Source organism: Gallus gallus, chromosome 3 (genome assembly GCF_016699485.2).
Source record: "Gallus gallus isolate bGalGal1 chromosome 3, bGalGal1.mat.broiler.GRCg7b, whole genome shotgun sequence".
NCBI lineage: Eukaryota > Metazoa > Chordata > Aves > Galliformes > Phasianidae > Gallus > Gallus gallus.
Genome location: NC_052534.1, coordinates 22,269,304 through 22,282,245, shown reverse-complemented (window position 1 = coordinate 22,282,245; position 12,942 = coordinate 22,269,304). Strand labels below are relative to the sequence as shown.

Sequence of the window (12,942 nt, the reverse complement as noted above, 5' to 3'; positions counted from 1 at the left end):
ACCAAACCTTCTGCTTTCAAGCATACCATTATGTTCTTTAGATTATTGTTGAGACCTTAACTGGCAGATTTGGTTATAATTGAGGTTTTTCGGGTTGAGACAGACCAGTCTGGTGTTACTATTTCTATTTAACTCCTTGAAGCTACATGTTATTTCTTAACGGTTTAGCCCCCTGCACCAAGGATGGAGTGAGTACAAGTCTGCTCCAAAGCACTTTTGGGAATTTAGGTTAAGCAGTTCCCAAGCTGGGTGGGTTTTCTTTGCTCCTGTTTGCATCCCCCTGCTTTTGGAGAAAGAAGTGGCTGCCCTTTGTGGTTTATTGCAATCTTCAAGAAGCAGAAAATAGGAAACAAAATTACTTTTGGTCCATTGTGTGAAACAAGAGCGTCTTCCAGAAGATGCACCAACTGTGAAGCTGATGACAAGTGATAATAACCTTTAATAACCATTTTCTACCTCTTCTGACCTATGCTTGGACTTTACTGCAAAAATAAGTTTTGTTGATTCATTGCCTTTGGAGTTTTCATGGAGATCAATGCAGAGATTATGAAGTGTTTTATCAGTCCTTATTTGTCCTTTTGTAACAACAGAATTCCTTTAGGCTACTGGAAAGATACGCAACTAAGTGTTTTAGAGTAGTAAGATGTATGGAATGTCTTCTACTTACATTTCTGTGATATCCCAGCTGCTGTTTATTCCCCACAGACTTTTACTGTTCTTTAACTGTGCAACTCTGTTTCTGTTTCCCCACCTTTCCCTGCTTTTAGTTATATGTACATTTAACTTCCTGTCTGTAGCTACAGTGTTTCTGACTGAAATGTATTACCTTTGTGTTGGGATAATTTATTGGTATGTGTTGAATTTTTCTTGATTTGTTCAGCTCTGTTGCCCTGTCAGCTCCTGATTCCACAGGAACTGATGCTTTCTCCCTTAAGCTTGTATCTGGATTGAGCCATGTTCCAGGCTGAGGTAGAGTGAGCATGACTATGCTTTCTTTACAAATTAGAAAAGATGAGATCATTACTTAAGGATACCACTTCAAGAAAAGTAAATATTTTATTTCACTCCTGATTAAATTTGATATCCGTTCTCATTTATGTAACAATTAGGCAATGTTGATTTGTTCTGATAAATAGAGGCTGTGCTGTACATCAGAGGGGTTTTAACTCTGTTGCTGTTTGAAGTGTTTCTGACACAGACTGTAGAGTGTCTAAGAGTCCTTTGGTGTGAAAGATGCTATATAATAATAATTCAAGTCATTCCAGCTCTGCCTAGACATCTCAGTGCCTTGGCTGTGTTTTGTACATAGTCTTTTCCCAGCAGTGTAGGCAGTATATTCAAAGAAATGTGAACGCAAGTGGTTTACTTAGCTTGGAATGATGTCAGAAGCCTAACTCTAAACTTTGTATGCACGGAACCTGGAGTTATGTGTAACGCTACTTAGTATTGAAGTAGGTACATTGATATTCATCTTACTTCCTGCAATATTTAAGCAACATCTATTCTATTTTTCTGCTTTATAATGATTACATGCCTTTACTTTCAGTAACGTCTTTGAAGAATATTTTGTTTGCTCTGGGTTATTAACTGAAGGCTGTAACACCTAATAGTCTGCACTGACTTTGGGGCTTTTAGTCTCAAACAAAAAGTCTCGAACTGGCCTCACAGTGATTTGTATTTCTGTTGTACTGGGTGAAAGTTTTCCTGAAGCCTTGATTTCTGTTCATCTGTATAGCCCAGAAAGGCAAAGACATGGTGTGGTTTTGTGAAACTACTGTGTGGTCTGTGGATACTGGCATGCACGTGTACAGCGTGATAGATAGATGCAGAAGAATCATCAGACTCCCCACAAAGGAATCTGTGGTGATTAAACAATCTTTTCTGTTACTTAGCAAATTGCAGTGTGCTGTCAAACTTGATCACCTTGTCTCTAAGTGGAAATATCTTACTAAGGAAAATAATATAGTTTCTACTGTAATGACGACATGTCATGCACTCTTTTGGCAGAGGCATACTAGAAAAGGTAGCTGTTAAGCTCACAGTGATGACTGTGTAAGCATCTGAATCTAGAGATGTGGGTGGATCCACACTTTGTCTAATGTACCTGGCATGCTAAAATTAGCAGGATGGCTGAATGGCTTGTACTTAAACCTATGGAAAAGTGGCTTCCTAAGTGAGGGGAAAAAAATGTGGCACTTCATTTTTTTTGCATGGTCAGAGCAGCAAATGACGTGTACTTAACAGCTTTTCACTAACTGAACACTAGTTTAATATGGGCAGACATGCACAGACAGAGAAAACACTGGAATTTGTTTCTGTTATTGTAACTGTCACTGAGAACTGCTGTAAAATATTGTGATAGGAATGCAGTGAGAAGGGAGATGACAAAAGAAGAGCCTCATTGCAAAGGAAAGTTTAGCCCATGCAACCACTGGTGCAGATTTGCAGAGCACTGCGTTTTGAGGTGGGCCCTGGTGCCACCATCAGAAGTCAAGAAATCTCATCAAGAAATGAGGAAAAAAAACAATTATTTTGTTGGTGGTGTTTATTGTGCTTTTCATCTAATGATTCTTTAGCTCACAGGGAGCAACTGCTGGTGCAGTGACCAGGGCTGGAATCCCTGCATGCTACTGCCCTGGCCAGACTTGTTTTTTCTTGCATACTCACTCTCCAAATCTCATTTTCTTTTCTGCCTGGTGGCAGCCTGGTAACAAGCAGCTGGAGCACTCCTCTGGGAGATGAGATATGTTGTTCTCCTTGGCAGGGAGCCTGACCTCTGCTGTTTTATAAGCAAAGAGTGACAGTGCTATTAATAGGTTCCTCTTCCAGCCAGGTTGCAGGGGTAGTATAGCCTGATAGCTGCACTTCATGCCAAGCTGGGATATTACCAGCACATGGTAGGTGTATTGTGAGCATCAGGAATGAATTGGGCCCTGGGGGGAGAGGAGTTCAGAACGTCTTCAGGGAGCTCTGCAGACTCTGTGTGGGATGAGTCAGGAGGTGGCTGCCCCTGCCTTCTATGCAGCCACTGAGCCTATTTTGGCAATAGCAGATAACCTCCTACCATCAATAGAAAGAATGGCACCTTGCTTGGAACTTCAGAGCAATCTCAACAGTCTTATGGTTCTTTGGTCTGTGGAATCTATCCCACTTCCACTGCGATCAGAAAGAGTTGATGAGTGAGTAGCTTTGTGTTTGACTGCAAACAGGTGGCAGGAGGGGTTCCTTTATTTCCTAGACACAGCTAAGGGAAATCTAAGCACAGCAGCCTACTGGTAATGAAACTCTTTCTATTAAAAGGAGGTATTATGATTTAGATTAAAATTTCATTTAAAGTAAATGAATCTCTTTGAAAGCACGAGCTTCCTTACGTGAGTGAATTCAAAATCATTTATTCAATATTCCACAGTTATCCACCCTTTGACTTGTGGACTCAGTTTTTAGTTTGCAGTCCAAGAGAGGAAGAATACATAAAATACTTTTCGGTTTTTAGATAGGAAACTGTGCACTCAGTCTTCAATGGGAAACATAATAACAGCTGGAAAGTGAACCAAAATTCAGGTCATATTTATAAAGCTGTGTGTTCTTGCATATGAATATCCTCATTAATGCGTTGTAACCTAAGTGGACTTAATTTCTCATTACATATTTCTGTGGTAATTTAGCAAGACATGCCAGGAGCCCATGTTAGCTTACTTTCTTTAAAGGGGCTCCATTTGTCAAGGTCTGTCTAAACACCGTATTCAACCGGTGAGGTGACAGAATCTCACAGGGATTAAAAAGCTTTGCCAACAGCCCATCAAAGCTATTAGAAGATATTAAAAAATGGAGTTTTCAGTAATAACAAAGCTTGCCTCTCCTTACCGAATGATACCAAATCCTTACTCCTCTTCTACCAAGTGATACTATTACTTTTTTTATTTCAGGTAGAAATATGTGGGACTCAGCTTTCAAAGTCTCGATTACAGGAGATGTTTCTCTGACTTAAAACAGATTTATTCATGTGGGACCCAGTCTAATAAAGACTTACAGATGTGCTGTAATTATCCACTCCACATAACTCCACTGAAGTCAGTGTCAGCTTGAACTGACAAAACAGGAATCATATGAGATCACCCAGAAGTAAGAATTTGCAGAACTGGCCTGAGATCTTCTTTATTGTGCTGTAGAGAAAAAGTTTAAAACAGATGATCTAAAGCCATGAAAAAAAAAAAAAAAAACAGGATGATAAAAAGATAAATAAGGGAAAGAAGCCAAGCCTCAGCTTTACAGGGAATTGCTGTCTGCCTGTCACCCTGTATCCTGCCACACTTTCATCTCTTTCACAATGACAGTCCCTGGGAAAAGTTCAGAAGCAAAATGAACAGTAACTTGGTTATCTGAATTGTTTTCTCAGAATTGTTCAGGCTCACTTGATTTTGTAACTAGTAAAGAAGATCTCTCTGTTGACTTAAAGGGTCAGATTCTCCAGGCGTCAGGATGTGTGGACAAAACTTTGTACACATGCCTGCGGATGGGCACTCTCACTGCACAGAACTCCATGTAAAATGGAAAAATGTATTACTGTTTTTCAACTTCTGCTCTATTGGCTATGCAGCTGTAACTCAACAACAGTATGATAAACCCCAGAATGCTTAGAAATTTAGAGGAACTGGGATTTTGAGCACCAGTATTCCCAGAAATAAAACAAGAAGTTTGCAATTACAAGCAAATGCACTTTTTTTTTTAATTTACATTTCGTGCAGTCTGTGTAAAGCAGTCCAAGACCAGTACTAAAGAAGAGGGAAAAAAAAGTCTTGGGCAGCATGCATCTTGCTATGCAGCCTAAGTTCAGCAAGAAGTTTAAGCACACGTTAAAGCACACTGAACAGAACAGCATTTAAACAGGTGCTTTACTTGCTCGTACTTCAAGATTTAAGTACGTTTGAAATTGCACACATGGAATTAAGAACAGTGTATTGAGGCCTCAAGGAATAAAGCCCTTCAGATTGGTTCTTAACTGGTTGCAAATGCTCCTCTTAGCTGTTTTCTAAAGTTTCAAACTAAAAACTTTATCACGTAGATAGAAAACAGGTTTTTTTGCCTGCTATTAATTATAACAAATATTATTAGATCTCTTACAATTGTTTTGTTAATTACCTCTTCAAGAAAACCAACAAAATGACTAATAGACTTAAAAGTTATTGTCTTGAATAAGGAAATGACACTTTTAAATATCTTTGCTTTGGGGGATTTTTATGGTACCGTTTACATATTTCATCCAGTTCTCTAATGTTCACTTAGTGAGTGAGAATTAGGATAAGTTGTGTAACTGGAACAGCTTGCTGGCTGTAAGTAAGCAGATTTAAGCTACTGTAAGTGGGAGTGAAAGTAAGGTACTTGAGTATTAGAATACCCACACACAGTTGTGCTTTGTGAAAGTGGCATCATGTTTAACAGCTGTTAGTTTGAAATCAAAATAGGGTGTGGAAACATGAAAACTGATAGGATCTTCACCATAGAAGGGGAAGCCTGAGGGTGTAGGTTTAGTAGTGTTAAGTCAGAGGGATAAAGTACTTTTTACTATATAGATTTCTTTCAATATTTATTAGTGTTTGTGCCTCAGGCGTCACCCAGATGTCTTGAGATATAGCATCTGCATTGATTTCTGTCTTTTCCCTTCCCTGAACTCTTTCCCCTTTGCCTTTCTCCCCTCTTCTGTCCCTCTGATATGCACAGGTTTTCCATCCAACATATGAAACACCTTTCCTCGTGTCGTTAGCACACACCTAGCCTACATGGGAGAGCCTTGCCTGTGGTGTCCATGCGTTCCTGTTCAACAGTCTGTGTTGATATCTCCTCAGTCCTTTCAGCAGGAAGCATCTGGGCTCATTGTAGAACACAAGTTGATCTGGTCTGCCCAATCTCACTGAACTGGCTAGCAATGCTCTGTTTCCAAGGAAGTGCCTAGGCCAGACACTGGGCCAGAGAAGCCATCCGCTGGCAAGCTGAGAGTTCCCATGTCCATCCACCCCACCTCACACACACACACTGCAACAGACAGATGACCTGGAAGCTAATGGTTGAAGTGATACTGTAAGAAATGTGCTATAGGGCTGACAAAATTTGCTTTTGAAGGTTTGGCAGGGAATGAGTTTTGATCCCATAAGCTGATGTTCTGTTTTTAAATACCTACCAAACCTGCATTTTTTTTAATACTAAATATTTTCCTATTTGCAGTTTTCATGGATCTTAAGAAGGGAACAGTTACCTGTCTATGTAAAATAACCTGGAGGAACACCAGCAGTTGCCATCCTCAAATCCACTTGCTTTAATGTCCTTTTATCTTTGGGAAATATTTCAGTACTTCCCTTTGTTTGTTTTTCTTTGGCTCACTGACCACCAAATAACTGTTCAGTTTTCTTTCTGTGTGTGCATGTGAATTAAGTTAAAGTTGTTGCACATTGGCACCGCATTTTTCAGATAAGTCTGCCTTCCTTGCAGGTCTACAGTAAATATGTACTCTGCTTATAAGCTGTTAAGAAATTCTGCTGCAAGGGTGTTCCTTTGAGTTGTGTTAGTCTGACATGAAGATCCGTGATTACTTTTACATGCTAGCAGTCCCTGACCTGTGGGTTTTGAGCTTCTCTGTGGATTTTCTGTGATTAGAGATGGAAATAGTCTTAAAAACTGCATGGAAGCTTAAAATGAGATATTTATGTAATGCTTCGTGTGGCAGAGCAGATCAGCATGCTCTACAATAACCTCTTCATATGTGCAAACTTCTAGTTTCAAATCACAGTATAGAAAAACCACAGGATACGCTGAAGATGCACAGTGGTAATGATAGCAAAGGAAAAGATGGAAAGCTTGCATATGTAGGACATGTATGATGTGAAATGATAGTAACCATTGCCCCTTGATCTCTCTTTGTCTCTCTTCTCCACATCCTTTCCTCATCACAGATTTTGGTAGTGAACTGGAGAATCAAACAACTTACCTAATGAGCTGTAAGAATCTCCTTTTCCTCCCTGTATGATTACTTGTTCAGATCTCAGCTGTTTCCACTTATTGGGGATTCTGGATGCCACAGTGAGCATCAAGTCTTCACACTGTCTGTAAGGAGGAAGGGATAGACCTGCTGGAAAAAAAGGGTATTGCGTATCAGTGTCATGCACGTGTATCAAAGCATCCTCAGCTGATTCCATTCTTAGAACAGGCTTCTTGTATATTCTTGGATGTTTCATTTCACTCCAGGAAATGTCTTAGTTTGAAGACATGGCAGAAAATGCGCCTTCTAAACAATTTTTCTTGTGCACTAGTTGGAGACATAATTGTTATTTATAAGGCATCTACTATGTCATAAATGATAATGTTTCTTCCGTCTTCTGGCTTAATAATACTATTCATTGGTTTATTCTCCATCACATTTCACTTTTCTTTAGCATAAATATAGCTTTCTCTAATCAAATGAGTACTCTTCTGTGTAAACGCATAGAGAAAGTATTGAGAAATTAGATTCTAATGTGCCACGATGCTATAAAATATGAAAAATACATTTTTGTAACACAAAGGGCTCTTGTGGTAAGATAATTTTAGTTATATTGGGGAACACAAAGGGGCTGCTGGTGTGGGACCAGGATCTAGCTCTGGCTGCACACTGCCTGAGTTGCCTTCTTGCTTGTACCCAGGCCTGTCTGCCCAAGACTGTGAGTGGAGGTACGCAACATGGGTATGGGGTGTGTGTGATGAGGTGGCGTATGTATTTTTTCTGATGTCAAACCAAAGCCGGTTCTGTAATGTAATCGTGGATTTTGCACTTTCTTTTTCTGTGTAAATAACGTGAGAGCATACAGTATTGCTTTTCATACTGCTTGAGAAAAATGACTCAACATCCACCAGCCTCTTACACCTACTTGAGAATTGCCAGTAGGTGCCCACCCAAGCAAAGATATGGCCATGCAGTCTGGAGGCCATTGGTGGCTTTGTGACAAGAAGTGGAAGCCAGCCTGCATTCTGTTTTCTTCTGGAGGGAGGGTAGCTGGAAGGAAGGGAGAGAGGCTTTGCTTTCTGCTTTGCATTTTTCCACCCAGCAAAGCAGCTGAATCTCCACAGTAGTGGATGGAAAGGTCAAAATGTCAACAAAAATTTCATGGCTCTGCTTGGCTTCTCTGCTTCTCCAGACACTTCTTTACCAGAACAGCACAAGCAAATTTTCAATTGCACAAATGCCATGGGCCTTGCTGGGAATTAAAGCTCCACTGAACTTGAAGATTCACCAAGATTTGAATTAGTGCTGCTCAATTAACTAACTGCTGTTGTTAAACACTAAAAATCAGAAGATAGCTTATTTTCCTCTGCACAGTACTCTGTAAGCCATTCAAAGCAACTTAAACTGACCTAAGATTGCAAATGAAAAAGCTGACTTGTTGCCTGTGTCCATTCCTGGCTATGCCAATCCCAGTTGACAGCAGAAGCTGTGTGTGCTCACAAGATTGCCACTACCTGTACCACAGCTCCGGTTGTTCAGTGCATGGAAAAGTATGGTACATAAACCCAGAGCTGCTTCTGCAGTAAAAGCTATTTTCTGTGCGGCGGATTTAACTCTGTACCCTCTCAGGTCGATAGAAAGATTTCATTAGGGTGTACAGTAAGGTAGGATTCCTCTGTGGTGGCATCTGGGTTGCTTAAAATAGTGTTTTTCAGTAAATATAGAGCTGTGGATGAACTTTGGTGGGGGTTACAGCATCAGCAGTCTGGGCTCCTGTGGCAGAGAGTAGACCGGGCTTCTTGAAAGATCACAATTCCTTGGCTTTGAGGAACGCAGCCTGCTAGGGGAGCTGGTTACTGCAGCCCACCTTACCTGGAAAATCCAACAGCCTTTGAAAGAGGGAGGGGAAGTTTTGCAAAAGTTGGTCATAAGTAGGTGAGCTAACTTGGTCTTCCATCTCTCTAGTGCTTGGAGTAGGAGGAATTTGGCTACCAGCAAAAGGAGGGCAGAGCCACTGACTCTGCTGCAAGCAACATTCTCTCTTTAAGAACAGGATAGCTGCATTGGAAAAGAATAGATTGCATGCCAATGTCATGTTTTTGTATCAAAGTGTCATCAGTTTAATTTGATCTCAGAATCAGGCCTCCTTCTCCAGATGCAGGGGACCTGTTTGCTTATAGGCTGCTATGACATGCTGCTCTGCTGTCAGACCCACTGATAGCAGCTGCAAGGATGCATTGTTGCCACCCGTGTTTTTTATCTGTATGACATGAGGAGGCTAGGCCTGAGAAAAGAATAGGAAGGGGGAGAGAAGAAAAACACAATGTATGTAAGAACTATTGACTTCAATTTCTATTTATTTTTGTATGCTTGATTAAAAAAAAAAACACACACTGAAAATCATTATAAATGTAATCAGATGTTCCCCGTAGCAGGTGGAGAGAACAAAGTGTATTGATATTATGGTTAGAGAGAATTTGGAGCACTTGAAAGGGTTTTGTTTTTCTTTTTTTGAATGACTTTTCCATTTACATCTTAATTACTCTCATTATTTTACCCTGATACTGTATTTAACTTTCAAAGGTTAAAAATAAAGCACTACATTAATTCCCCTTTACAATCTCTGAGCTAGTATCTATTTCTGAATGTAGAAACTGAAAACTAAAAATGTCAGTGGAAAAATAATTCCTTTAATTATCTGACCAAGTAGAAATAGTTTCACATACGACTAGGGTGCACTATGCCAATGGAGTGACAGCTGATAGGAATTGTCATGGGCACTTCTCACACAGTGGCTCCTCACTGCTGCTCATGAGCAGAGCTGTAACTCTATTGCCCGATGAACTTCTTCAAAGTGTTGACAGAAATACGTAGCTTTTACAAATAAAGGCTCAGCAGTGACCATGCCTTATTTTCTAATTGGCAGAGTGGATGTGGCCTTCTGGGCAGGTTGGAGCTGAAATGACCCAGAAATCAGCATCAGCTTTCAGAATCCCACTGCTCTTGGTGTTCTAGTTGAACAAGTACTGCTTTCCTGACACTTCTAAGCATTAATTAGGGACTGAGGTTCTGACTCCTGGAGTCAGTCTCAATCCAGATGCGTAAATGCATGCTGTACTTTCTGTACAAGTATTTTTGGAGCAGCAGGATGGTACATGTGCTGCAGAGGTCATTGGGCAACAGTGATCCTGAGAGGGTAATGCGAGAACTGGATAGGAGACATTTGAAGCTAATGTAATTTTTAATGAAGGATTAAAAAATAAAGAAATTAAACACTTCTGAAAATAAGAAATACATCTTTGCTTGTGTCTGCATTTCTGAAAAATGTAAAATGCTGTGTCAGTTATGTCTATACGTGACTTCAGAGAATGATTTAAATTTTATTGTGAAGAGTGTTATAAATTAAATTCCCAAGATTACATAGAATTTTTGTGCGTGCAAGTTGGCTTACAACTACTGAAGTTTAAACAGGCTGAATGCGTCATTCAAGTTCTGAGAAGATAATTTATCACATGCATTTGCCTAATGCAGAATTCTCTTGACTGCAAAATCATATTTTTGCCAACCAATATGGGTGCATAGTTCTTGAAGTGGTCTACAGCTTTGCAGAAGCTGGGGCAGGCAGTGTAAATAGAGAATATCAGTCAGGTTTGGCTTTTTATGTATTACGGAATAACTGAATTATTCTACAGTGGATGTTTGTTGTTTGTTTGTTTTTTTCCTGAGAGTTCTATGAAAGCTATAATAGTGCTGCTTATCTGTCTCTTCACTTACAGGTACATTTATGTTCCCATGGGAGGATCTCAGTCCAGTCTGCCAGGAATGCTCTTTTCGACTGCCCTCACTTTTGCCTTTGTGAGCTATTGGCACGGAGGACAGAGCTATCTGTGGTACTGGGGAGTACTTAACTGGCTCGGAGTAATTGTGGAAAATGGCGTCAAGAGGATACTTTCTGTTTCACCTATTCAAGACTTAATTGTAAGTTGAAGCTCTCTTCATTTTGTGTTCCTGTTTCTCAGCTCCGTGTTTGTCTGTAATTCCTGGGTACTGGTTTGTATTAATCTGGATTAAAACTGGAGGTTAACAGATACAAAAACGTTCCCTTCCCCACCTTCTTCCATTTGAGGTGAGCTGTGTAACTAGAATTCTTCAAAAAAGAACCAGGCAAGCACTCAAATATGCATGGTCTTAAAAGCTTTCTCTGCAATGCTAGTATAAGCAACTGCTTGTCATGTTGTAAGAATTTCAGTATTTGTATTCTGATCTCACTCAGGATGGCCTTAAAATACTCATCTTCACTAAGAGTAGTAGTGTAATTTTCTAACCATGTGTTTCCTGGACAAAAGTGTGTGTAGCAGCTGTGTGCATCTGGGAACAGGCTTACTTTGGGAAATCTTAGGTCACCAAGCATTCCAGTAAAGAAAGAATGATTTTGTTTTGGAGGCATCTGATATTTTTACTTTACTTACTCATTTTACCTTCATTCCCTTATACTTTTCTCCATATAGTGTTTGACATGCAGTCATATGCAAAAAGCACTGCTTTAATTTGATGGTCATTGTAGTCTGCGGGTTTGCTTAGTGTTTAATCCCAAATCTTCTAATAACTATCTGTAAGAATAAGTAATTCTTACGTCTTTCTTCCTTAGTAGAGTTAAGGTGCTCAGAATTCATACTCTGTAATACTGTGCTGGCGGTGACTCACTCTTCAGTCTTGATGCTCAAATAATTGTTTGTTCTCCATCCCTATTTCAGTATTATTTTCTGGGAGGCTGTAGCAGTTGATTCAGCTAAGTAATTTAGTAACCAGTGCCCGTCGCTGTGAATTTGTCTGGAAGCAGCTTTTTTCTGTCCTAGAGAATAAGTTTATCAGATCTGTTAATTTGCCTTCTAGAGTGAAACTGAGCTTCAGCACCTGACCAGTTGCATACATAGGTCTCTAGACTAGAGGCTTTCAGGCATCAAATGAGGAATACATACCTGTTAGGGGCTCTTTGTACTTGATGCCATTATATTGGATATTCTAAAAGAACTCTTATGTAATTAAGTGCTTAGATACCATTAAAATGATAAAGACATGGTATTATGAAGGTGGGGTCATATGTGATGGATTCCTTCTAAGTATAGTCAACCAGTGCTGCCAATAAGTTTCATTTTTTGTACAGTTCATCCCCTAACAATGAAGTGCATTTTTCCCATCTCCTCCCTCCTTAATGTTCGCTTACAGAATTCAGGTGAATGGGAATAAATTTTTTTTTTTGAAAAATAAGTTCAATTTCAATTTGGCTTCATTCTTAAAATTGAATTGATCACGAAGTATAACAGTAATTAAAGAAAAGCTGCTTCTATTATTCCCTACTGTGTCCTCTCCCTTCTCTTGCAAAAGATTTAGATATCTAAATAAAGTGCATTTTATTCTTATCATTCACTAAATCCTGTGCTAAGAATATGTATAAGAAGAATTGGACCCCGCATTTATTCAGGTTCTATGGTAATATAAATCTCAGCATTTCAAACTTAGCACAGTGTGAGCAAATAACACTTTTATATCTTTAAATTCCATCTGACAGGTTTTAAATGTCTTCTCAGGCATACTGAACTGGAACAAACAAGGAAGCACAAGCATTATTTATGAGAAGTAATAAAAGCATATAAACAAATATTTACTGGAAACGGTGAATTTCCTGACCCAAAAATATGGACGTGAAAGTGGTCATCCACACTGACTGCAAAACAGTGCTTAGCTTCCTGATTTCAGCTTTGGAAGAGCTGATGCACTTGCTTGTTGTTTTCAGCTCAAACTGTTTTGAGCTTTCATGCTTTGAGTTTAGTAGTGAGGAGTTACCTGCAGATCATTTTTTGGCTTAATAGAGGTTACTTGTTAGCTGAATGCAGTAACATTTTATTTCTTTTTATTAAAGAATTATATAGAGAATAGCAATAAATGTTATGCCTCATGAGCTAGGCTATATA

General features: G+C 39.4%; 1 protein-coding gene across 3 annotated transcripts in view; it reads left to right on the top strand.

Annotated features, from left to right (window-relative positions):
- HHAT (hedgehog acyltransferase) overlaps positions 1-12,942 on the top strand; it is a 190,419-nt gene that overhangs the window by 113,464 nt on the left and 64,013 nt on the right. For all 3 annotated transcript variants that reach the window (XM_040697385.1, XM_001234560.6, XM_040697386.2), the window contains one exon: positions 10,747-10,948. In XM_040697385.1, the coding sequence (XP_040553319.1) occupies positions 10,747-10,948 (202 nt within the window). The remainder of the gene's footprint in view (positions 1-10,746; positions 10,949-12,942) is intronic.